Source organism: Triplophysa dalaica, chromosome 4 (genome assembly GCF_015846415.1).
Source record: "Triplophysa dalaica isolate WHDGS20190420 chromosome 4, ASM1584641v1, whole genome shotgun sequence".
Lineage (NCBI taxonomy): Eukaryota > Metazoa > Chordata > Actinopteri > Cypriniformes > Nemacheilidae > Triplophysa > Triplophysa dalaica.
Window position 1 is genome coordinate 13,364,552 of NC_079545.1, and position 27,872 is coordinate 13,392,423.

Consider the following 27,872-nt stretch of genomic DNA (forward strand, 5'->3'; position numbering starts at 1 on the left):
GTTCACTGTCGCGTGTTTTGATTTCATCCCCTCTACGGCGTGTAGCTGTGTGTGCAGGTACTACATTCCCATTCATAAAACAGATTGCGTTATGGTTATGTCGAAAATGTATTAACTCTTTCATACCTAATGTTTGCATATACTTGTATGTTGTTATGCGGGCTGTTTTTGCTTTATTCTTTGTTGTCAATATTCATGTCAGTGTGTGCACAGACTTTATGCCAAGAGTTTATCGCCACTGTAATGAAGCTGTTGGGGCCTTATCTGACATGTCAACACTGAACGCTGGTCTACTACGCTCATAAATCATGTTTAAAGATCGACCGGCTAACGATCTCATTTGCCTGCTTTGAATTATTAAAACGGTTATGAGCCATAATCCCAAATGTTGATATACACAATATGCATGACTGTTAGTATCGTTACTATGTCTATCACGTTACTATTATCTTGCATTTATACTGTAAGGAGCATATAACAAACGGGTTAATCATCTTTGGCATTGTGTTTCTTTTATTTTGTTCGTGCAGTAATTTGTGCAAGTGGCCCAAGAATTATGAATGTGATTGTATTAGATAATGAAACACTCATTTCATAAACGACGAAGTATTTGGAGACCATGTGGTTCTCAATAAAGTAAAACATGCACAGTTAAAGGTATAGTTCACCCAAAAATGTAAATCCCTTCATCATTTTCTCACTCTTATGTCATCCCAAACCTGCAAAACACAAAATAAATTATTTTGAAAAATGTTTGTAACCAACATCAGCCCCAATTGACTTCCATTATCCATTATAAGACATTTCTCTTTGCTTGGAAAGTCTTATACAGGTTTTAAATGACCTCGGGCTGAATAAATCATGACAGAATTTTTAGTAAACTATATCTGTAATATTCTTTAACCTGGACACCAGTTTGAACTTGGAATAGGGGAAAAGTAAATGTAAAAAGGCTCTTTTCATTTTCATTTGCCTTGACCTTTTGTTATCTAAAGCAATCCGATTTGTGTATTGTGAGCAAGTGTACCTTGAAATTCTTTTTGAGGCCACTATAGGTGCGAGCGAAGGAGTGGATGGATGAAACCGCCTTTATCTGTGTGGTAATCCTGTATCACCGTTGCAGGTTAACAGGTGATAATGCTCGCAGATAAATGAGTGTTACCTGTAGGTCTCTTTAGTAATCAGCACTAAACCCCCTTAAGTCAGGAAGCCCTGACAAAGTGGCCACCATCCCTACCCTCACACACACACACACAGGAGAAGAAATGCATTCAATCCTTATCTGTGTCAGCCCTAGCGTGGCATTCACGCCATGGACAGAAACAATGCAGCTGTCGGTCAGGTCCGTCAGTCAGAGCGACAGGGTGACAGTGGGTGTGGAAGCACTTGTGTCTGACTTTAGCTCTCTATCTTCCACAGAGCTGTTTTTCCAGTCCAGATAGCCCCCTTCCCTCCTGTTCCCTTACCAACGCACGGCAACACAATAAAGGGCGTGTGTACCCCGTACTTCCTCCGATGTTTGTTTAAGTCAGCTTTAGAATGGACTCGAAGGTCTGTTTGCCACATTTGTTTCCTCCACCGGGACAATTTGGCTTCTTTTGGCACGTGGGGGTCGTGTTTAAACTGGGGACAGAAACGCTGACTAATACATATGTGAATGCTGCACTGGTGGAAATGTCAGTGAAGTCAAAGAGATGGGGAGGGCTAAAGCGAGATAAGAATAAAGAACGACTTGAAGCCAAAGTATGATATCATTAGAAGCGGGAGTACCGGCTGCAGCACCACCCCATGGCCTTCAACATGAGTATACTCCTTATCTGAGGCCCTTTGGTCTTTTAATTATGATTCATTGATGTAATAGCGAAAAAATATTTGATAACATTCAAATATAAAAAAATGTGTTCAAACTCGAATAGTGCTTTTGTTGACGGAACATGTCACTTAAAGGTACAGTTCACCCCTAAATGAAAATTCCTACATCATTTTCTCACCCTTATGTCAGTACAAATCTGTGTGACTTTTATTTTTTTCTTCAGAACACGAAGATAGTTTGAAGAATGTCGGTAACCAAACAACATTGAACTCCATTAACGTTTATTTTATGGGACACAAAATCACTTTGTGTTCCAAAGAAGAGAGGGTCATACAGGTTTTGAACAACATAAAGATAAATACTGAAAATAAATGATGACAGAATTAAAGTTTTTGGTTGAACTATTTCTCTATGCTTCAGAGTGGAAAACCATAAGTCTAATACATTTTTGCACATCTCACTTCATTTTTCAGCTATGTTTTCATCTCCCATCATGCAATATTGTACAGATTACTTTTACTTAATCTTTTCTAGAAGCTCGGCAAGAATTATTACATTCTATATTCCAACAATCTCCAGGGTCTAAGTTGGTCTCATTTATGAATGGCAGCATATGACAGTGGCTTGGGCAGAGGTGTATGGCTGCCCATCACCGGATCTGCGCGGGGGGGGGTTTGGGATGTGTGTGGGGGAGGAATGCGGACAGTCTATAACCGATCTTTGAAGCTGCGTTAAAATGACTGCGGCTCCCCCTCCTCTGATATAAGTCGCAGCGCGGGGGGCACAGAAAGAGGCTGTGTTTGATCTGAAGGTCGCCGGCCCTCTGCCTGTGTTGAGAGATACCTGGCTGACGTGGCTTCTTCTTATTTAATAACATGAAGGGGAAGCGAACTCTCTCTCATAATTAGGCCTAATTACCGAGCAGGTGTTGACAGACAACCCAAGAAGAGACAAACTGCCTTTATCCCAAGTCTTAGAGTCAGATTACTGGAGCTGTCTTATCTGTTACCCAGAAAACTCGCTCTCTTTCTGCATCGTTCCTTCAAAAGAAACGGGGATTCTTATTTCATTCCTGCCCGTGGCTGTGAATTTAATTACCTGTCGTAATTCAACACAATGTTGACCTTCGTTTAAGAACATTGTGGTCCGACGTAATCGTGGCGCTTCCAATGAGTCATTCTCAACCACATCAATTAGCATCAGTTGTTATGCCTAATGGGGCACAAAGGGGTGTAAATATTTAGTCTGGCGAATGTTTAATATAATAATGAACGTGATGCAACGTGAAATTTTATGAGACAGTAGTTTTAGCCACTCCTCAAAATATCTTCTCTGTGTATAACGGAACAAAGACATTTATACAGATTTGGAAAGCGATGTAAATGGTGACAGAATTTTAATTTTTGGGTGAACTGTCCCTATAAAAAGCCTCTAAACAACATTTATTTAGATGTAAACAAAGTTGGCTGTGTTGCACATCATAGAAAACAATGTTAGCAACTGTAAGTTATTACAGTAGAGAAAACTAGTTCATTTCTAGCTTTTTTTGTGCTATTTTTGCTTCCCGGGTTTAAAATCATCATCATCTGGCCAACGGCAATGGATGTGTTGGGGCGATGTACTATAGTACATCGATGATGCGTCGGTGTCTCATTATTATTCATGAGACTGTATTTTCTTGACCAATGAGAGGACATTTCTCCTAATTATTCATGAAATTACTTGTGATTGGAGTGCCCGTCTCCCATGCCGAAACCTTCGCCTGTTTTTAAAGGATTTCTTTTCTCATAGCATTCACGCCCATTTTTATTTTTCAAAAACGGCAGTGAGGTAGAATGTAGCTGAAAGGGGAGGTTTCGTGACACTTTAAATGGTGATTTGATTCTTTCACGAGCTTATAAGAATACTTCACTCAAAAATTGACATTCTGTCATCGGTTTCCCACCCTTATGTTGTTTCAGTTGAACACAGAGAGATTGTAGAAAAGAAAAAAAACAATTTGGGGAACAGACAGCCATAGTCCTCATTCTATTTCATTGTATAGAAAGATGAAATGAAAGTAAATGGTGACTGAGACTAAATATTCTGCCTAATGTCACCTTTCGTTCTGTGATAAACTATGGGTAAAAATCAATATGAGTCACCCTGCCAGCACAACCATGATCTTGTCTTTTCCGACTAGCCTCAGCCAGTTTTTCCACTTTATCCGTATCTTTATTTTTCCATCTGTGACTGACAGCTCTGTATTGGTATAGGAATGTTTTGATGCGTTGTGTTTGCACAAAGAGAACATGCATTTCCAGACCCGTGTGTCAAACATGCCCGGTGCAGTGAGCTGCTCAATAAGGGTTCGTTAATCCTCTTTAAGCCAACAAAAAACCCTGCTGTCTCATACACTCGTCCGACGGAGCTCTCCGCCACCTTTAAACAACTTTTAAATGACTTCTTAAAGGAACAGAGTCTAAAATAAGACAAATTCTGTCATTTTGAAAGGGACAGTTCGCCCAAAAATAAAAATTCTGTCATCATTTACTCACCCTCGAGTGGTTCCAAATCTGTATACATTTCTATGTTTCGATGAACACAGAGAAGAATATTTGAAACAACGGTTGTAACCAAACAGATCTTGTCAACCATTGACTACCATGGTAGGAAAAATTACAATGGTAGTCAAAAGCGCACCAGAACTGTTTGCTTTCCTACATAATCCTACATAATACATTAAAATATGTTATGTTCAGCAGAACTAAGAAATGTATGAAGCAATTGTTCCTGCTATGGTAGTCAATGGTGGCCAAGAACAGAAAACAGCAGCTTTCACCAATTTATATATCAAAGTGCTCTTGAAAAGTACAACACTTTATTTAGCTCAAAGTGCCCTTATAAAGGTCAAGGTAAAGCTTTTATGTCAGAATCACACTCATTCATACAACAGGTTTAATTTCATCTCTTATGCAGTAGACAGGGTCTGGCTCCTACACGGTCCTGATGGCGACTGATAGTCACGGGTTCTAATCCCACCGCATCTCTCTTTGCTCTCCGTTAGATGCTGGAGGGGCGTTTAGTGACTGATTCCTTTGTGTGGAGTTGGTACGGGGCAGCAGGGGGCTCGACTCTTAATTAGGAAGGTAGGGCAGTGAAGAATCTCCGCTTGACAGATTAACATGCACAATTTAACCACTAACCTTCCGAAATGAGCTACCCTAAAATACCTGCGGCTCCAGTTTCGCAAGAGGGCAGAGGTGACCAGAAATGACGCTGAGCAAAGGGCTCTTCATTAACCGGACAGCTCCAATTTAAAAATCGCCAATATCAGTCGCCACTCGAGAGAGAAACAGACTCTATTTGTGTATGTATTTTTGTTTAATAGTGTAATTAAAAAGAATTGCGACTCTTGGAGTTTCCAGAATGATTGACCATATTCAATTGGTTTGGGGAAACATGTAATCCTGTCACGCCAATTGTGCCTTCAAAAACATATTTTAAAGAGTAAAATTGATATATCGTAATAATTTACATCATTGGTTGTTTTTTCTTTATTTTAAGTCGTTTACAGATTCTGACGTTTAAAAGGTCTAATTATGTCATTTCCATTTTGTGGTCTGTTGCATCTTTACTGTGGCTTTCCGGACAGCAGACTAAAAACCTTTGAACACCTTTGCAAACTGTTGATAAAAATGGGGGGAAAAAAGACAGTATCTCTCTGTTTACAGTAATTAATCTGTCTCAGACGCTTTGATTTATGATGTGTTGCATCAGAACTTTTACAAAGTAGAAGAAAGGGTGAGAACAAAATATAATCACATGCCCAACGGCATTTGGTTTTCATGTTTTAACCAGGAGATATCGTTGTTTATTGAATTTGAGCAAATGCGAATAATTACATGAAAGTAATTAGGAAGGTAGGAAAGTAATGGGAATAATGTGGTGATAAAGAAGATTCTTTTCACAGCTCGTTTTTTTTGTTTAAGGTTATATATTGCCATTTACTCTAGTTTAACTAATGTTTTAGATGGTGTAATACTGCGGTTTAGTCGCTGATCTATAATTAAATTGGATATTTTACATGTTCACTATCTGGATATGTTTTTTTTTTTCATTTTGAAACTGTGATTGCTTTTTTAGTGAAAGCACAGTATTGTTATCCATCTTTACTGTTTAAAAATGTTTAAATGCCTGATTTTAATCTTGATATAGAATCTCATCTGTATGTGATGTCATGTTTTTGTTTTTAGGAAACGGACCGTTGATGTACCTCACTGAAGTGTAACATTGGTGATGGCCCGTCCTCCTCCAAACCCTCTGTACATTCTGAGGGGTTCAGGGGACGTGGTGAACACCCTGCACTTCTGCTGTGATGGACAGGGACCTTCGCTGTTGTACTCTGGGTAAGTTAAAGGGACAGCTCACCCAAAAATACAAATTCCGTCGGCATTTACTCAACCTCGATTTGTTAAAAATCTGTATCGATTTCTAAATTTTTCTTTCGCTGTGTTCATCAGAACAAAGAAATGTATGGAGATTTTTAACAAAAAGACACATTTTTGGGTGAACTGTTCTTTTAAATGTGACACCGTTAAAAACCCAAAACGAATAGGGTAATTTAGTATTCATGGCCTTGTAATCTCATGTAAGATTTATGACCTTTTAATCTCTTCTAAGATATAAATGTGTGTATTTCAGGTCCGGTAAAGGAGCAATCCATGTGTGGAATCTGACCACCAGAAGACCAGAGTGTGTTTTGGAAAGCCATTCTGGCAACTCTGTTATCTGGCTCCAGGCCCTCAAAGAAAGCAGCACTCTTATCAGGTACATCTTATTTTTTGTCATGCGCTTGTCCCATTATTTCATTTAATTTGTTTTAACACCTGGTAGTGAAGAGGGAAGCTGTGGAGGTTAGGTAGAAGCTACAGGATCAAATCTGATCTTCAACAGATATGTATAGTTAAACCAATGTTTTTATTATATATTAAAGTTACTTTTTGCAGGATACGTTTTATGTGGTGTTTAAATAAGCTCTTGTATGTCTTGTCAGTCAGGGTCGGGATATGCGCATGTGCGTGTGGGATCTGTCTGAAGGACGCGGGGCAGTGACAGACTCTCTCCTCACGGGCAGCGTGGGCTTCTGTCAGTGTTCTCTGCTGGAGACCCGATCGGGATCCACTTTACTGGCTCACCCAACTGAAAACATGGAGGAGGTGAGACGCAGAAGGGATAATGGCTATATCAAACATCTTGCTAACACTGTAGTTCCCTCTGAATGGCATAAAAACTATGTATTCACACCGTAGCAAGAAGAGCTTTCTATCTTAAAAACATATTTAACAGATGAAGCTTTGGATGCCCAGATGTGCTTTCTAGACGGATACTAATATTGAGGGAGCCAGTCTTTTGCTGTTTTAGAGGCTTTGATTATGTTTTTTGGGGTGTTTATCAATGGATGATCATATTTAAAAAAACGCTTTATATTTCAAGGCTATTTTTCACCGCTGTCTCTCTTCTCACAAACCGTTGACGTCAGACCGGTTATATTAATTAACACAAATAACAGAAGCGTTAGTTTTGCCTTTTTATGTTGGACCTAAGTTGGATAATAAAACAAGCAGATTGACCAGGAGACAGTTGCAAGCAGGACTTCAAAGGACATTTGATAGAAGTGTTTTAGAGGTAGGCTATGCGCACACACAAACACACACACACAATATCAGTGTATTACACAGAACAGCTTTCACAGCCGAGTTAAAGTCATGGAAGCAGTTACTTGACTGTTGCTTATCTTATTTAAAGCACTCGGAATAGTGACATCATGTACCTGGGAAGTAGAGGGCTGTAGTCCGATTCCAGCCGTTCTCTGTAGTCCTTGAAAAGCGAATTCTGTTCTGAATTCATTATTCTGCAGATATTGTTTATGCTCTACCAGCAACATTACGCACTAACTAAAGGTTGAAAAAAGTGACCACGGGGAATGTGGCAGTAAGGAAATTAAATTGACTTAATGCAATGATAAATTAAATGTATGTTCCTGTAGCCTTAGCAGCACAACGCCTAAATGCTAGGGAACAAACACACAGATAAAAATGTATGTCTTAACGTCCCATTGAAATTAAAACTGACAATTCTAAATAATTTTTCATGAAATATTGCAACGTTTATTGTAAATAGCTTACCATGTCCTCATAATCCAGTCCTCATAATCCTCAATTAAAATCGGAAAATGAACTTCCACCCTCTAGGGACTATCCATCTCAAATGACATGCTTGGCCGGATCATCCGTTAACTCCTCCCCTTCAGGTGTCAGTCTGCTCCCAGTTCCATTTCAAAATGCAACTGCTGTTTTTATACATCCAATCAAATCACAGTGAAAACAAGCGACGCCCACAATTTTTCTCATACGAAATTTCTTAACACACGGAAATGCGTCAGAATACGGAAGTAAAAACGTTTTAACTTCCAGTTTTCTGACTTTAAATCCATTGTCAGTGACTTTGGGTAAAATTGTATGGCAAATGCAGATTTAAAAGAACAAAGAATAAAAACTGTATTATGCTTATTGACTAGATGTGTCATAGTCTATGATTATAAACCCAACTTTTCTTTTCATAAAGTACTGAAGTACAATATTTCTGATGCTTGTCTAAAGTTTAAATTTGATCTATTTGTTATCAATTCTGTCATCTTTCTACATAGAAGGTTATTGTAATCTCAGAGACAATCATTTTTACAGTTGTACCACTTATATACATCCCATGAAAATCGCACCTGCACAGCGCTTACTTGCTCTATGAATAGAATACAAGTGTTCGAAACTCACAATTTTTTTTTTTAAAAAGTTGCTTTGCCACGTATTCTATGCTTTTTAGGCCAATATTTTTTTATATTTTACATCTCTCTGCTCATGTCTCTGTTTCTGTAGGTATGTAAAGCTGCTTTGCAACAATGCAAAAGTGTGAAAAAAGCTATAGAGATTGAATTGAATTAATCAAATAATAGCAAATATATCGGTTGAATTGTATTTTGATCTGGTTCTTCTGCTATTGCAGTGAGTGTAATGGCTGTTTGTCTGACACTAATGACAGTTTGAATCATTTATGTTCTGCTTGGCTGCGGTCCCTCTCTGTAAGATAGCTGCAGTCTGTTTTTTGCACAGTCGAGCGAGCTACAGAGAGCTGAGAGTGTGAGCTCTGCTCTGTCTTGTCTTATATTGCATCCTGATTCATGTTTCAGTCTCCGTTCTGCCTGTTGTACACTAGAGTGAGTTCCAGCTGTCACTCGATCTACATTAGCATGCTTCAGCTAGCAGCAGCACGCCAGCCAGATCAAACACAAAGTCTCAGTGTATTGCCATTATCCTTGTCCTTTTACCTGTGACACTTCAAATGCATTTCCTGTCATCTTTTAGTACTTCAGTTTTTACATTTGTATGCATTTGAAGATACTTTTATCCAAAATGAAGTGCATAAATCTTTTCTATGAGTATGTTTATTTACTGGGATTCAAACCCATGACCTTTGTAATGGTAGGGCACGTTCAAGTATGCAATAGAATGTGCACTACCTAGTAGTGTCCTGTGTCACATATTACCCAAGCATTTGCCATTTTTGGGTTAGCTTTTAAATTTTGGTTTGGCCTGGGTTTCAAACACATGACCTTTGTGTTGCTAACGCGTATGCAATAGAGTTTGCTGGGGATGTTCATATTGATCGTTAAATCGCTAACGCATAGTCAACCCGTTTTTATCAAGGCTGTTTTTATCAAGGCAAAAAAGGTTTTGTTTACACAGCCATTGAGTGTTTTTAAGCAAAATATGTTCCAGACATCTTATGAAGACCCTAATAAATCATACCAACTTGTTGAAAGTGCTTATCCGATCAGTCCTTTAATGTCTGTATGAGAGTTATTTTGAGGGGACAGCAAATTGACACTATTATACCAACTGAACACTCACTACTTTACATTGTAGCAAAATTTCATTTCTTCAGTGTTGTCACATGAAAAGATATAATCAAATATTTACAAAAATGTGAAGGTTGTACTCCCTTCTGTGAGATACTATGCATCTTAAATTTTGTTATACATCTTATTAACATCTGCGTAAATGCCTCAAAGGGGCTTATCATAAAAAAAAGCATGAATAATCAAACTTTTCAGGGTTTTATGGGTTTTCCTCAGGGCATTTTTACTGATAATATTACACTGCGTTCCAAATTATTATGCAAATTGGATTTAAGTGTTGTAAACATTTAATTTTCTATTTTTTCAATTAAACGCATGGATGGGTTTTGTGTCTCAGTGCTCTTTGGATCACTGAAATCAATCTCAGACACCTGTGATAAGTAAGTTTGCCAGGTGAGCCCAGTTAAAGGAAAACTACTTAAGAAGGACTTTCCACATTATTAAGCAGGCCATAGGTTTCAAGCAATATGGGAAAGAAAAGGGATCTGTCTGCTGCCGAAAAGCGTCAAATAGTGCAATGCCTTGGACAAGGTATGAAAACATTAGATATTTCACAAACATGTAAGCGTGATCATCGTATTGTGAAGAGATTTGTTGACAGAGATTTGTTGACAGGTTTGGCACCTAAAGGCAGAATGAGGAAGGTTTCTGCCAGACAAATTCATCAGATGAAGAGAGCAGGTGCAAAAATGGCATTACAAAGCAGCAAACAGGTATTTGAAGCTGCTGGTGTCTATGAAGTCCCAAAAACCTTGAGGTGTATGATCCTCCAGATGCTTACAGTTGTGCATACACCTACAATTTGGTCAACCCTAACAAATGCTTACAAGCAGAAACGGTTACAGTGGGCCGACACATATATGAAGATTAATTTTCAAACAGTTATGTTTACTGATGAGTGCCGTACAACCCTGGATGGTCCAGATGAATGGAGTAGTGGATGGTTGGTGGATGGCCAGCATGTCCCAACAAGGCTGGGACGTCAGCAAGGAAGAGGCAGGGTCATGTTTTGGGCGGGAATCATGGGGAGACCGCTGGTAGGCCCCTTTAGGGTCCCTGAAGGTGTGAAAACTAACTATAAAAGGTATGTAAAGTTTCTGACTGAGCACTTTCTTCCATGGTACAAAAAGAAGAACCATGCCTTCCATAGCAAAATCATCTTCATGCATGACAATGCACCACCTCATGCTGCAAAGAAAACCTCTGTGTCATTGGCTGCTTTGGGCGTAAAAGGAGAGAAACTCATGGTGTGGCCACCATCCTACCCTGACCTCAACCCTATTGAGAACCTTTGAAGCATCCTCAAGCGAAAGATCTATGATGGTGGGAGGCAGTTACCATCGAAACAGCAGCTCTGGGAGGCCATTCTGACATCCTGCAAAGAAATTCAAGCAGAAACTAGACAAAAACTCACAAGTTCAATGACTGCAAGAATTGTGAAGGTGATATCAAAGAAGGGGTCCTATGTTAACATGTAACTTGCCCTGTTACGATGTTTCTGACTGAAATGGCTTTTGATTTCAGTAAATAATTTAACAAATTACCATTTTCAGTTTTTCTTTATACAGTTCTTAATTCAAACTCTGTTGTGCATAATAATTTGGAACAGTGCATTTTGAGTTTTAATTTTTTAAATAAATACTCTTATCATTGGGAGGTTTGTTCAATAAAATTCCAATTGTACCTTAACTGTTGATTACTTGAAAATTATACTTGCTAATCATTTGCATAATAATTTGGAACGCAGCGTAAGTTCATCGCACTGGAAATGTATGTTAGCTTTACTTAATTTTAACTGTAGTTTCCACAACACAATTTTTTCAATTCACTTCATCCATACCTTTCAGGTAGATTTTTTGTTTTTTGCCTGGGTTTCATCTCATGACCTTTGTGCTGCTAATGCAAATGGCGACATTCAATGATGCAATATAGTGCGCACTACCTTGTGTACTTATTGCATTACTTAATGCTGAAGCATTTGTCAATTTCGCTTTGGCTTTTTACTTTACATCTTGCGTTCCCTCCCACCTTGCCCTTTGTAATGACGGCCTTGTCAGAGTCCCATCAAGGTAATAACCGTCACCAGATAACTGCAGGCGAATCTCACCACCATACGTCTCCGAAAACAAATAACAATGCTGCAAGGCATGCTGGGAGTCCGGAACTGGAGCAACAACTCCATCTGTGTCTTCCGTTTTTTTAAGTGTTTAGCATTCCAGTGTGAGTCTGACAGTGTAGGGCTTTAATTAATAGACTGTGTGTTATTTATTGACTGTTTAAATCAAGATCTCGCTCTCTTTAACCTGGGGGGATGAGAGCTGCCCGTTTCTGCTGTGTTTATAGTTACAGATGTAAACACATGTATAACGTGCAGCTGTGTTGTAGTGTTAAAATATGAATAGGTCTGAAATCAGGAAGAGTAAATAGAGCGTAATGAGGACGTTTTTTAATCATTGCTGTATATGCATGCAACTTAAAAGCTATTACCCCAGGGTTGTTCCTAATACAGTGCTAATCCTGCATAATTTAAATGTCTTTTTAAGACTTTTTATAATAAATGCGTTACAAAAATCTATATTTTCATTTTTTTACCAAGCCGGAAACCTAATAAAGTATGTCCATGTGCATGTCAAGAACTACAAATCTCCTTGGTTTGGCGTGTCTCATTGTTGTTAATTCATTTACGAAAAAAGAACCAATGACATTGGTCAATGTGTCGCCATGTTTCGTTAATGGGTTTGTTTTGGTTTTAATTTCACTTAATAACCTCAAAGTATAAAATCGTATCTTGATTCTTGTACAATGGCAATCATGCTTTTGATTGTAGAATTTTTGCAGTGTTGGATTTGCATGTTGGTTTTGATGATGGTCATGGCTCCTCTATGTTGGAAATGGTTGTGTTTTGAGTCACTTGCCTCTGTTTGATGTCAGGCGAGTCATGACTTGAGGAGGTAGAGAGCAGTAAAATGGGACGTTGCTGGCGATCAGCCCAACGTTGGCTGCTCTTACCTACCACCTGCGAACAAAACCACTAACAAACAGGACAGTCATCTACATCAAACTGTTTTTTGTGTTTCTCCTAATGCTTTCATGATTATTTGGTGGTATCAGTCATTTCTGTTTGGTGGTTCACTTTACTTCTGTTTGACTTTTCTGTTTTAAGAATTTAAATGAAACATCAGTAAAATGTATTTCACATATATATATAAAATTGTTATACAAATCTTGTTAAATTGGGTGAATTGACACAGATGATAAACATGACGAATGCAAACAGATATGACAATGTTTAATCTGCGCCTGCTGTTTTTCAGGTGAGTGTGGTGGAAATGAAGAGCTGGACTCAGGTGTGCACTCTGAAACCGCATTTAAAACTGGGGATGCTCATGTGTATGAAGATGTGGCAGGTAACAAGACACATTTCCAATTAAAAATAATACCTACAAATATTCAGAAAAATAGAAATATTCCAGCATTACGGATGTGATATTTTCAGCCTAACTTGAAATAAAATGTATGTGTTTATTACCAACAAGTTGAACCATCTGTATTATCTTACTTAATCCCTGATTATAGTTTACAGAAATTAGAAAAATATTAGTCCAAGTACGTGTTTTCTATTTTTTATAATAGAGAAAATGTATGTGTTATAGATGTGAAAAAAAGGATTGCATGTTTTTACTAGACAACATACTTTGTAGAATTTTGGTGAGAAGTAAATGTACAAATCAGAACTAATAATACCCAACAAATGGAGAAGGGATGACTATTCAAAGACCACAAAATAGTTATTTTATTTTTCATGTGCCCGTTTATGAGGAATGTGAAATGCTTTAAAAACTTAAAGAGAGTCTTCACATTGTTATTTAAACAACCAAACCTCTGACCTTTCAGTAAAAATCATTCATCTTAATGACAATTACATAGAGTTGCCCAGTTAGTTTTATGCAACACTGTATTTATCAAACTTTTGAGTATTTTAACATTATGTATTTACTACCAGTCAAACATTTGGACATGCATACTACTTTTTTCTATTTTTCAAAATAGAAAATTAATCAAAGCAATTATACCAGATGACTGTAGTGTGATGGCAATACAAAATGAGGATCATATGTTAACCTTTTTATTTATTTAAATAAATAAAAGTACATGTGTAGAAATGTATATTTATAGTTTATATTTAATTATAAAATTATTCCTTGTATTAAAAGGTCTTTAAGATCATTTTATTCAGTTTATTTTGTCCACAGGTTTCACTGGTTATGTGGTTAAAGTCCCCATGAACCAGAAGTTGTGATCATTTTTTACTTCCGTATTCTGAGTGAAAAAGAATTTCAAATCATAATACAATTGTAACTGTGCCTTATTTTTTCACTGCGATATGATTGGATGTGTAAAACGGCCGTTGCATTTTGAAATGGAACTGGTAGTAGACTGACAGTTGAAGGGGAGGAGTTAACAGATGCTTCGCTCAAGCAGTGTAACTTAACTTCTTTTGAGTTGGAAAAAAAGAGAATGACCCACATTGCTAAGCTATTTACAATAAGCAGCACAATATTTCATTGGAACATGAGATAATAAGCTGTTTTCTTTTTTCTTTTATCAAAATTCTGACAGGAACACAGAACGAGTGTTCCAAGTGTACAAAATGACACATAACTGATTTATAGAGCAACCTGTCCAGGTTCCACCACACCATATTCAGTGCTGTAACAACTTTTGGTTTAGCTCCCAATATTAACTGCCCAAGTCTATGTGTCTGTTTTGTAAACACTGAGGGTAAAATAAAAATAACAAAAGCGCTTTTACCCTTCTTAATCAACCAGTATTACTCCACGTCTCATCGCGACTCAACAAAGACAATAAACCCCATTATAAACACGATATTTGTTGCCTGTAGTTGGATCATTATTACTGATTATTAGGACTTTTGTTTGTCTTTTTTTCACGTTCCGCACATGTCTGCATTTGCAGATCACGAACATGTGACAAACTCAACCCAAAGTCATTTACAAAAAAAACACACATTTATGCTGCGAATCTGAAGCGCCAGTGAAGTTGTAATGGTTGGAATGGCCCCACTTTTTAACCAAAGCTTTCGTGCATAGCAGGTCTTAATCTCTCTCCCACGTTCGTGAAGCAATCTTCGCTGAAATGCGCTGCACAAACTTGAACATTCGAGTTGTACTTTTCTGGAGCGGTGTTGTAAATAAAATGTAATGTGTTGGCAGGGCAAACAAAGAGTCTTTCCTTTCGCAATGAAACACACAGCGTCTCCGCGACATGGCTGCGGCGGTGACTATACAATTAGATTTACAAGTACGACCACCTTACTCGCGTCTACATTTGGGCAGTCTTAGTCAAATGCTACCACGAACTGACCCCGATTTGTGGGGGTGTGGTTATACGTGGCATTTCAGGCAGGCCTGGTTCACATTCGCTTTTAGATAGAATGCATCTTTTGTTCCGACACTTTAATTTGAGCAATTTTACGTATCTAATACATGCATGGGCAACTTATAACACACCAACGACAGAAAAACCAGTATTCGTGCCATATGACCCCTTTAAAGAGAATTATTTTCACATTCATATCATTTTCATTTTTTTCTCTTTGGAGTATTTACAAGTTTTCCATCTCCTTAAACTACAGATGAATCTGAGGTTTACAACAAGGCGGGTTTCCTTGCAGTTTATGGGAGGAGGTGTTTGTATCAAAAACGGTGTTGTTATTCTGTTTGCTTTTTGCCTGCATTTCCTCATTCTTTATCCAGGTCCTATACAAACAATGGTGTTCTTAGCTCCAAGTTCCTGATTTAGAATTGATCATTTAGAAGTCTTAATGTGACGCACTACGAATAGGTGCTGACATCTAACTGCAGGATTCTGGGTGGGGGCGAATTCACTCCTTCTTTGCTCCAACGGGGAAGAATCAGTTACTGTCAGGTTCTGAGTTGCCCGACTACCCGAATGAAGGTGTGAAGGTGGTCCGTCCAGATGAGGAGTGTGACAGGCCCAGCGTGAATGTGTGAAACATATTGTCAGTTCGCATCAGTCTAGAAGCAGTTGTCTAGTTATCCACACGATCCCTGCTGTCGAAGACCTGCTGTTTCTCTCAACCTTACACACGGGCGATCACTGTCTCGCTTTCTTCCATCTGATTCGTCTTTGAACACATCTCTTCCATCACATTGCCAAAAGACCCGACAACAGATTTATGTCCTTCCTTTAGCTCTTTGTGCTGGACTATTGGATGGAATTATATGCTGTTTTGCATGGTCTGCATCTTCTCTTCTGCACTGATTGGTGGCCCTCGTGGCTTATGATTGGTCGAATATCACTAGTTTTGGGGAGGTGGTGATCTACGACGCAAGATCCCTGTTGCATGAACCTACGAGAAAGAAAATGTCATCGGATGACATCAACCTCCACCAGTTCAGTTTGTGCGAACCAACGTCGTCCCTCATTAAATTCCCCGTAACACCGCCGTTCCTTTCATCAGCGCGTCGCCTTTTCTAGTAACCCTGTCTCACATGTGTTCGTCCTTGTTCTAGGTTTGGTTTACATATGCGCCACCCACAGTCCTTCACACGACTTGACCTGAAGGAGCTCCTCTCTCCTGATCTTCCTTTTGAAGGCCCCCGAGATGCAAGGCTGGGATCAACTCTGCGGTTTCCCGCTCAGCGGGGGCTTCGCCGGTGCATGGCGACTTGTTGCCATCCATCGGAACGCCGCCGCTCTCCTCCCTCCTGCTCTGTTGTGGCTTCGCTCGAGAACATCCATCCGAAGCAGCTGTTGGGATGATGAATCTTTCCCTGAAGCCCGAGTCCTAATCCGGCTAAAGCGTCCTCTTGTAGACCAGCCATGAAGGATATAATGAATTAGGTGTCTACCCAGGGTTCCGTGACCCTTGACCTGTGACATCATCAATCAGGGAGCACCTACACTTAACTGAAGTGCAAGGGCCAGAGGGCAACAGACGGTAATGCTTAACAACTGTCGATGAGGCTTGGGGGATTGATTTCCAGTTGTTTTATTTTTTATTTCATCTTAATACGCTCCACTGGCAAAATGTTTACATGTGATTCGGGCTACAATTTGATTGAGTCTGGAAAATAAATGTGCAGTGCTCTGAGAGGACGTCCTTCGCGGGTAGGAGGAAGCGAATGCAAATACAAGGGAATTTTTTTCCCCTTACGTTTTGGCCAACACATATGGAAGGAATTTTTCTTCACCAGCTTTGCCTGTACAGGGCACACTACTTTCGCCCTAGGACAGAAGGTTAATAAAGATTCCTCATCCGTTCTTCCAGGTAAAACCCAAAGCGTGCACCAAATGAACAAAGTGCACTTCATCGGCCTTTCCTCCAAGTACAATGACTGTAATGTGGCGCTAGCTGGGAGTCTAAATATAATTTTTGTGGTATGAATTTGCATACACATGCTGGTTGTGCTGTCACTTGCACAATTAGATGAATGATCTGCTGGGAGAAAGGTGTGTGTGTTGTGTATTTGGAAAGAAGAGGGCAGAGCACCTCCGCTTTAAATCTTGTTGCGTAGACAGCACGCCTGCAGCTCTGTTCTGAGTTATGAGACCGTAGGCTTTTATCAGCCTGTTCATTCTGCCTTTATCCGCTAAACTGATTTATGAGACAGCCTGCTGCGTGTAGCCGTGTAACGCAGACGCTCCTTCTCACAGATAATGAGCGGGATCCTCCGAGGTGCTGTAAATCTGAGTAAACAAACAAGTACGCGCACCTGAGCTGTCGCTTTTTTTGGAGGTTAAGTGAAAAGAGGTCGGGGAGTGTAAACAAAAATGTCAAAGATCACCGCGATCGTGCCTTTCAGAGTCATCTTTTATCAGTTTAATTTCTGTTGTTTCTATTGGAGCTGTGGCCTAACCTTACTGTATGTCTTGGTGCTCACGTGGGAGAAACAAGTTCGAGTCTGACCATGTTTTTTTTTTAAACAAAATAATTAGTGTTAACTGAGGTATGCTGTCTGTCTATTTACACTAAAGTATTCAGTAAAGTGTGCTGTGATTGGCTGAATTTGTGTCAGGTGATTAATGTTGTGGTTCATCAGAGCACTCACAGTCAGATAACCTCTGATAAACACTCCTGCCATAAGCTTCTGTTCATTTCTCTCTCTCTCTCTCTCTCTCTCTCTCTCTCTTCCTCCCCTTTAATTATTTCTGCATTCTCTGTATTCACTCTGATCTCTCTCTCTCTCCCTAATATTGAAAATGTGCATATCACAATAAGCATTTCACAAAGGTTGCAATAACCAAATAATTTGTCAACTTTGAAAAGTTATGTAGGTTGATACAGATATGATAGAGACTGCTGAGAGAGAGAGCGATACTGTCTTGAAACGAATGGCTATTTAGCTTTTTTTAATATTTTAATATAAATTGATTGTGCATTAATTGCATCATGAATCGCATATCACATTATTTAGAAATATCATTGAGCCTTAATATATGTTAAAGCTGTGAATTGTTTTTATCGCCCTCTCGCTCTCCCTCGCGTTCTCTGTCAACTTTTATAAATATTGATTTTTAATTTAAGAATTTAATTTATAGGTATGAAAAAACTTGTTTATCGCAACTGAAACCTTGTCTAAACCATCTTATCTCTATTTTTCGGGATTTTTTTTTCTTCCAAAAATCATTATCGTTTGTCACTGGGTTTTGCGAATGCCAGCCCAATAAAAAGTATTAAAAAGTGCTTGAAAAAACAAAGTTTTTTCAATTTCCTGAAAACTGTGAAGAAGGCGATGATATTTGTAAGAAATTGCAGCTGGACTGTGTACAAGCAGTGCAGACATACAAAGAGAGAAAAAAGTAAAAGCACGTAGTACAAAGTTAAATCAAGTAAAATATAGATCATGTATACACAAATGTAAAAACAATTTAGAGTGAACACAAGTTTACAAAAAGCTAAATATACATAAGGAACATAAGACGAAATTTAGGTAATATAGAGTAAATATTAAAACAAGTCATTTTATCTACATGTGTTGAAGACATCAGATCACGGCAGATTACACAGTCACTCTCTCTCTCTGTAGGCGGAGTCTGGTCCAGTCCTGTGTGCTGGTTACGAAGATGGCTCTGTGATATTATGGGATGTTTCCCACCGCCGTCCATTCAGCTGTCTGAAGGCACATACTGAGCCGGTTATGTGTCTGGATGTTGACGTCTGCAGGCAGAAGGGCGTTTCAGGGTCTTCAGACAACATCCTCCACTCCTGGACAATCAATGACCAGCGAAACCTTCAGGTCTCCCATCACATAACCACGTGTATATATTGACACACATCCCCTATTTTGATTTGGTCTGTTTACAGAACACAGGAGTAAAACTACTACAATAAACAACCAACATGGATGCCAAGCGTTTAACCTGTTTAAGGCAAGACATATTCATCTGTCATCTGTCAATTGTTAGAAATAGTGTTGTTGACAGAGACACAGCTGAATGCTTATAACTTTCACTGGGGTTACCAGCTTTAGTTCTGTTTTGGGGTTGAATTTAGTTAGCATGGGATTATCTTGTGTGTGTGTGGCCATATAGACTCCTGATACACTTGGAAGGAATTTGGCTCGTTTTTGTAAAGTTTTTAGGGATAGTAAATCGATCTCTGTTAGTTTAGATTGGCGACTCTCGGAAACACTGTGATGTCATGCAGTAGTTCACGGCCAAATTGTGCTTTTTAGACAAAAATCTGCTTCTCCCACAAAACTATGAGCATGCAAATGCTTTTGTATTTGTCCATGATACAAGCTCACACCTGAGCCATGTTTCCATAACACTTTACTCATCTGATGCTTGATTCTCAGGGATTCTCTCTGGCGTTTTCATGATTCAATATTTCACATTCGTTCTGAGAATCTGCGTGAAAAGAGTCTGATATCCAACACTGCAGCCCTGTGCATGGATTGTTATTCTTTCCACAGCCTTTTTACACATGAATGGACGAATGAGAAATATTCCCAAACCCTCCCTTCCTATTTTGTCTAGCATGCAAAATGTGTTTGCAATAATACTGCAAAAGCATTTATTCATACTTTCTCAAAATAGGACAGTTAAGTTTATTTTGCATGTTGAAAAAAAATTGATTTAGAGTGTAATTCTTGGAGGGGAGGGCAAAGAAGGGGGCTCGGAAAAGGAGTCAGCCGGGACTTTTAAATTACCCCGAAGTGCAGCGCAGTGTGACGTCCAGACAGCTGCTGCGAGATCTTCCCACAGAAGTATTTTTGTGTGGCGGTGGAACTGGGGGTATCTGCCGGGTGGCTGATTCTCTCGCTCGCTCGCTTGATGAACGACCCGCGAGAGGTAATAAAAACATCAAAACCTCGCAGGCTGCTAACTAAACAAAAAACACATCTGTAATAAAAGGAACAGTAGTTCACAGTGGGAGGCTCTACAAAGGGCAGAGAAGAGAAAGAGAGAGAGAGAGCAACACAAGGCTGAGGACTTTACTGTCCTATTTTACCTGTTGCTGAAAGTTGTGAAGTTAAACTATCCCATGGTACCACTCTGCTCCAGGAGGAAAACTTTCCTTAGATTAGCAGCTCATACCCTGAAGAAATACACATAAACCAGCTCATCAAGATATTTAGGACAGTATAATAATGTAATGTAATGCAATATATAGTATATTGTAATATACTTTAAACCTCATTTTATATCATATATTATAGCATTGTTTTATATTGGGTTATGTTGTTATATTTGATTTTTTATCTTTTTTGGTTTTATATGTGGGGTGTGATACATTTAGCTCAAGATTAAATACAGTACATACAATACAATACAATACAATCTTGATATTGAACAGAATTGTAATAAATTATTGTGAATATTAAAAACATATAGTTAACGATAAATACATTTTAAATAATTGAAATACATTTTTGTTAGAATTAAATTTGTTAAATAACTTGTTAATTTTAAATAAACTGAAAAATTATTAAAAGCAAATTAACAAATATATTAAAATAACATTAATTAAGTTAATAAAAATGAAATAGTTCTGTCTTAGAAAAACGAAATTTTTACTATATTTTTCATCATATATTATATAATATTATATTATTTATTATACAAGGTGTATTATATTTATATCATGTTGCATTATTATATATTAACACAAATTTTTCTAATGATAACATGTCCACTCATATAAAGACAGGCAGGTGTGTTTGAGAATGTTGCTCTCCGGGAGCAGAATTGGCTAACCCTTCACTGGAGGAGCTGACAGTAGTCTGACGGAAGCTTGTGAATTTGTGTCATGTGGCAGGACTGAAGCAGAGGTGAAGGACGGGGAAACATTCTTATCAAGTACAGATAAAAAGCGGATTCACGCAGGGTGGCTCGCAATCCATTCCACACGGACTCTTGTATGTGATAGCTTTAGTGCTGGAATTCAGCATCTGTCACAGAGATGACTAAGAGTGATTACATTTGTGTATCACTTTGCATCTGTTGCATACTAGGGGCCCCACGCAAACCATGTGATGGGTCCTGCCCATGAATAGTGACGTCATGCGGCAAGTGTTTGTATTGGGTGTTGTTATATCCCCGATTATCTGATCTTTGATTATTTTTCATTGTGCATTTTCTGGAATAGTGAGATAAGTGTAAATCTAAGCCACAGCATGTCTTATGTGGCTATTTCATAGCTATTATGAAGATGTTTTCAAGACAAAAACAGGATCCAAATTTTGAAACTGTAGAAAAGATAAGTAGATAACGTAATTGATTTAATTACCATGATGTACAAACCAAATCAGTTAAAATATTTAAACTTGGTAAACAGAGTCTGAATCAAATGTTGTAATGCAAGTGTGGCCATTTTTGTTTTGATACGAGAACGCATAACACCTTAGATTATGGCTTATTTTGTTCATCATACAAAGTGAATGTTATGCTTCAGGCACTTGCATTGATAGTTCACCCAGAAAATAACATTTATTTCATCATTTACTTATCATACATTGTTGCAACCCTGTGTGACTTTCTGAATTCTGCAGAACACAAAAGAAGATATTTTGAAGAATGTAACCAAACAACATGGGCCCCCATTGACTTCCACTGTATGGATACAAAACCACCAGAACATTTCTCAAAATATCTGCTTTTGTGATCAACAGAAGAGTCATATACAGGTTTTGAACGACATGAGGGTAAGTAAATGATGACAGAATTTGGGTCCCTTTATTATTATTACCTCTGTATTTAATGACCTCTAGAATAGACAAATTTGTCCATAATATAATTTGCTCATATCAGGCAGTGTGGACGCCAGTTCTGTGCTTGTGTGACTGCGGCTGTGTTTGTGTGATGGGATTCCTTTGGCTTTTGCAATATATGGGTGGTTTGTCGCACTCTAGGATCTTGGACAGACAAGATCCCCGAGTCTAAGATGTTTTGTGTGTGTGTGTGTGTGTGTGTGTGTGTGTGTAAAGATTAGTGTAAATCAGGCATGGCTGTCTATGCATGCTGTTTGAGAAGTGCTGACAGCTCTCACAGATGGATCTCCCCATCTCCTCGCATGCAGTCCCTACATTCCTACTGCCCTCCTCAATTAAACATCCCTCCCCTTACCCTTCCTGCACCGCATCGGTCTCCATGCTTCAGGTATCCAGCATCTGTCAGCACCCCTCCGGTTGGATCAAGCTGTCATACCGAGGGTTGATCTGGAATGGGGAAATGGAATTGCTTGTAAATTCCAAAAGAGGTTCTCGTACACAGTATTACATTATGATATCTTCGTTTCCATAATGTCACGGTGAGATGTTTTGCTTGTGTTGGTGCATGCGTGCACATGCATAGACGTTTTCTTCAAAAAGTGAAGTCGTAAAACACGTTGGTAGGATAGCGCAGATACACCCTCACCTGCACTAGATCGTCAGTCTTAAGTGGACAGGTGATGATAACCATTTTCACTGGATCAGATGGAAAGGCAGTTCACCTTGCCAAGTCGGGGCCGGAGCGAGCCACGGTCTCCGCATGTCATCACACACTTTAAACGTCCTGTTGTGTTACTGCCAAAAAAACGAATCCAGTTACCTTTTTAATTGGCCTTTGTATAGTTAAACCAGAGTGTTGTCTTGATGTACAAGTGTTCTGCAAATCATCCTTTGATGCAGTTGCGCCTTTGACAAAAAAGTGATCATGGATAACTTTTTTGTCTTAAAGGGATAGTTCACCCCCAAATTTAAATTATTTCATTGCTTACTAGTACCATGTATGACTTTCTATTATTTTTTAAGAATGTTGGTAACCAAACAACATTGAACCCCATTGACTTCCAGACATTCCTCAAAATATATTATTTTGTGTTCAACGGAGGAAAGAGTCATATACAAGTTTTGAACAACATGACAGGTGAGTACATGATGACAGAATTTTCACGTTGGGGCAAAAATAGCCTTCAGTCAACCTTCAAGGTATGTTTATTGAGGTTTGTGTTTGGTTAATCCTATAGACATATATGTGTGTATATGACCATTTGGTATGTATCCCCATCTGGAAAACAATATTGAAACAGAAAAATGAAGGATAGTTCTTAAAGACCTCTTTGATGTGTGCAATGAAATTTTGGAGGATGTGGAGCCGCAGAGAACAGATTTCAGCTAACGATACATACCATTCAAATACATACCGGCGTTAATTTTAAAAACATTTGAAAGTAGTATATTTGTGTGAAGTGTCGACTTGGCTAGAATTTGCAATTCACAAGAAATCATATATGTGTACAACAGTCTCGCACATCTAGGAATAGCGAAGGCATCCAGAATGAATTATTCTGCCACGTGATTTTGAGCACAAGTGCAAGTCCCCGTCCCCTAACGCTTAATTCACCATACAGGCGACTCGCTTTATAAACATCCATTTACCTTTTTTATCGCTTTGCTGTGACCTCTTAATTAAATTAATGTATTTTCCTGACACAAACTATGGGAATCATAACAAACACAGATAGACACATTAACCCATCATTATCAGCTCTGTAATACGGACCAGATGGGCGTTTAGTTCAGGCATACCAAGCACAGCTCGGAGCGATTCATCTTTCCCCCTGTCCCTCTTGGCCACAACACGCCATCTCTTTTTCTTTGTGGGAAAGTTTTTGCCTCTTTTTGCATCTCGCAGGTGACATCATTACCGTCCGATTTGGTCTCGAGATCTGAGCAATAAGACTAATGTCAGAGTCATACCTGTGATTTGTTTTCAAACTTTTTTCTCTGTTCCCTCTGAAAAAAATTACATTAGGGTTTTCCTGGTGCATTCTTCTATCCGCCTGGGTCGAGAATACCTGACTGGCTTATATCTTCCACATGCAGCGGTGAATGTCTCTGATTTTCCGAGCAGAAACAGGAGCACGTCGACAAATTCTTCACTGTCTTCTCCCGCTCGAGAGCCATTAGTCTCCCCGGACAACGCTTATGAAGTCAATTTTACGCTGTCCGCTTCGATTCCAGCTTTGGGACCAGATGCCTCCTGCGGAGAGAGGATGTGTGCTCACGCACACACTTGGCACACGTGTACGATCTGTGCGTTTCACCAGGAAATACCTCAAGAACGAAGGAGAGGGGCCGCAGATAATGAGCTCTCAGTAATACTTCATTATACGTCACATTGTTGCCCATTACTGAGATTTATCTGGTCTCTCGACCACGGTAGATCACGGCAAGCAAGGGAAGGGTGATCTTTAGCCAGCGTGCGCTACACAATTTTGTTCCTTGCAGTGTTGACACCAAACCTTTCAATGCAAATGTAAATTCACAGGAGACTTTTAAAACAACAAGGAAAACTGTGTTCCCTTGCAAACGACAATAGTAAACCCGCCCCTAATGCTTTATTTCCAAACCAAATAGCACTCCGCTCGTACCCCTCGCGCTTGAATGTTTTACGGCCGATGATTGAGGCGCCGGAGTCGCGCGTGGATTTCTTCTGCCAGGTTCAACAGCCATTTAGCCGTTCATTTGCGGCTCAATCGTCAGATTGGCTCGAGGTGACTGGGAAAGAGAGAGAAAGCAGTTGACCTCGCTTTTTTAATAGATTTAAATTTACTCTTGCGCAGGTCATTAAACAACAAGATCATTTGTTTCTGGTAAATAGTTTGTGTATTCGTCTGAGCCGAATAACCCTGTACAGTGACAATGAGGTGGAGCACGGTTCGTGTGATATTCAATTTACGTCTGTACCTTCATGATGAAATGACATAAGTGATGTCTGTCATGGGTAATTTACATTTCTGTCCCGTCTAACCCAACTAACGGGGATTCTGATTTGTGTTGTTTCACAGATGCACAGCTCCGTCCAGCTCACCAATCCCGGGGTCTCCAGTGCACGTGTCCGCGCCGATGGCAAGATCTTGGCGACGGCCGGGTGGGACAACAACATCAGAGTTTTTGGATGGAAGAAGCTAAAGGCACTGGCTGTTCTGCAACATCACACCGACATGGTGAATAGTGTGGCCTTCTCAGACCATCAGGACCCCCCACAGAGACTTTTGGCCGCGGGGTCCAAAGACCAACGGATCACTGTGTGGTCTATATATAGCGAAAGCTGAGGCCGGGTTGGAAAGACGGAGGCCCTCTTTACATTTTCCGTCAAGCTGATTGTTGCAAATTACTCTGACTTTATTTACACACCTGAAGCGTGGTGCTAATATATTTTTCTTTGAAGGAAAGCGCTCCGAATGACAATAAGCGTTTCTGAGGCGGACCCACAACAAGGACCATTAGTGTTATTTACAAGGTTCAGCCTGTAGAAACAAGCTCGCATCTCGCATTGAGAATAGAACAAGAGGAGCTAATCTGAACACACTCCATCATCATGTTTGGTTGCAACAATGGCCGATATTTAAAGGTGTTTTATTGTCAAAGGCAGAGCTTAGCCATCCGCTCAGATTTGTTTGGTTTGCCGCAGGGTAATGCGCTTCAGGAGATGTGTATTTGTTCTCGAAGTCGCACCTGAGCGGCAAAGTAATCCGCGGCTGTTTTTCTAAATCTGTCTCGGAGTTAAAGATTGCCCTCTGGACTGACCTGTATACATCACGCTGGGTTAATCACGAGGGCTCAGGCACCACAGACAGGCCTGTTTGTTAGAAAGATATATTGGGCTAGTTTTATTCTTTCCTTTAAGCACATGAGCTGATGAAGGAGCAGGGACGAGGATGACCTCTGTGTCGGTATGTAGCTGAAAGACAAACTGGTCATTTTTGTGTATGTTGCTTTTTTGTGAAGAGTCTAAATTGTGCACAAACCATGTTATACTTGTTAATTTTCGTTTTTTAAGACTTCAAAAGCATGTTAACATAAAATGGTTGACTTGATAGTCATGTTATCAGATGTCCAACACCCCGAAGGTTCAAAATTTTTCATCAGTGTGTATGTTGTATATGTAATAGCCAATTCTGGTACACGGTTAAGTTGGATTTCACGCATCTCCTAGCAAGTCGGTTGAAGATCAAACAGCTAACAGCCGTTCTGCCGCATAAAGCACGTGTCTCTAGGGACATACCCAGACTGGAATATCTCATCAGACAGTACAGGAAGCTCGGGGAACATAGAGGCCATCCTTTAAAAGGAAAAACAACAGCGGGCGAGTCGCCGGCCGGAGAGGAAGACAAAACAGTTCATTTTACAGTCTGCGTGGTCATTAGCTCGCCCCCTGTCATCTGAGGACCTTCACGTACCTTTTGTCCATGACCTCTGTAAAGCTTGTCCGATTGGTAATCGCTTCCTACTTCTGTAGTTTAGATGGGAGTGGGGGTGGGTACAACAGAACCCAAAGTGGGGTCCCTTCCATCCGTTCCGTGCATGAGCATATAAGCACTGCTAGAGATTCGGCCTCATACCTCCCAAGTCAATAATATATCACTTAAGAAGTCAATATAAGCAGAACCTCGACATGGGCCACTGACAAAAACCTCCAGCTCTGAGAACAACAGACATACGCCTGTGTACCGCATGAGGGGTCAGAGGTCATCTGACCATTCTACGCTAGCTTAAACAAACTTGCAGTCACCCGCAATGGTGTCTATATGGTGCGTGTTGCTAGATCCAAAGACACCCTTGGGTCCCGGTGCTTAGACAGGGTGAATAGATGTTAGTTTTTGGGAAAAAAATAATCCTAGGTAATCACAGAGTGAGGAAATGGATCTTGGAGGGGGAGAAAGTGAAAGCTGGATGTGTAAGAGTATTAAAATGTAGGCAAGCTCATTTGAAATAAAACAATGCTATGTGAGATAAGCTTGCTGAAAAAAATAGAAACCATTGCTAAGAATCAAAAGGCTGTAAAGGGAATTAGTTTTTTGGTGTCTTTGGGTTGTCTCTGGTAATGAGGTCTATTTGGTGAAAATGGCAGAACAGAGTCGCAGGAATAAACAAGAAATTTTGTTTTAATGGTAAACAGCTGATGGTTTATAATGGAGGTTGTAATGGAAACTATTAGAATTTGTACTGCTCTTTTTCAACAGGGTTGTGATTTGTTTTCATATTTTGCAGTGACAAATGGAGCACAAATGTGAAGCACATAGGCAGTTGGTAAATATATTGCAACCTCAGGTTTGTTGGAGTTGCTGTTGCATGTGCTAGCGAAAGCAATGTACACAAATGATACTCGTCCTAACAGATGTTCAGATTCAAGCATGCCTGTCCTCTCTTCTCAACTCCATATTTTTACTTCACCTTTTTTAATGTGTTGTAGAAAATAATTGCCAATTTAATATTTGTTTTCATATTTTCCCTTAATACATTTTCAGGGAAATTTAAGCATTAGTAGCCTACAATAAACTGGTAGAATAATACTTTTTATTTGTTTCTATTTGAATATTATTATTCTTGAAAATGTTCTTCCAACGTTCTAAATCGTAAAATCACTATTATTTCATTAATTTAAATGGTGAAATCGTATTGAAATATTGTCATTCAGAAATTAAAAGTTTTAACTAAGTTTTTAACTAAATTGTATTTAACTAAATGGCAAAACTGGCCATTTAAGTTTTTAAATTGTACAAAATAATGTACATTTAGTCATTTGTGTAAAGCCGTTTTATTCTTAAATTTGTTAATACGTAAAGGG

At 39.2% G+C, this 27,872-nt stretch overlaps 1 protein-coding gene across 2 annotated transcripts; it reads left to right on the top strand.

The window, feature by feature from the left end:
- Nucleotides 1-27,597, top strand: gnb1l (guanine nucleotide binding protein (G protein), beta polypeptide 1-like). Of its 2 annotated transcripts, none has more exons than XM_056746455.1 (7): nucleotides 1-57; nucleotides 6,049-6,201; nucleotides 6,497-6,622; nucleotides 6,849-7,011; nucleotides 13,082-13,174; nucleotides 18,842-19,051; nucleotides 25,090-27,597. In XM_056746455.1, exons 2-7 carry the CDS (start codon nucleotides 6,092-6,094, stop codon nucleotides 25,354-25,356), a joined length of 969 nt encoding a protein of 322 aa, XP_056602433.1. In that variant the 5' UTR covers nucleotides 1-57; nucleotides 6,049-6,091; the 3' UTR covers nucleotides 25,357-27,597. The 2 variants fall into 2 exon arrangements, with proteins under 2 accessions (XP_056602433.1, XP_056602434.1); XM_056746456.1 differs by lacking the exon at nucleotides 1-57 and adding an exon at nucleotides 4,858-4,941.
- The last annotated feature ends 275 nt before the right edge of the window (nucleotides 27,598-27,872 follow it).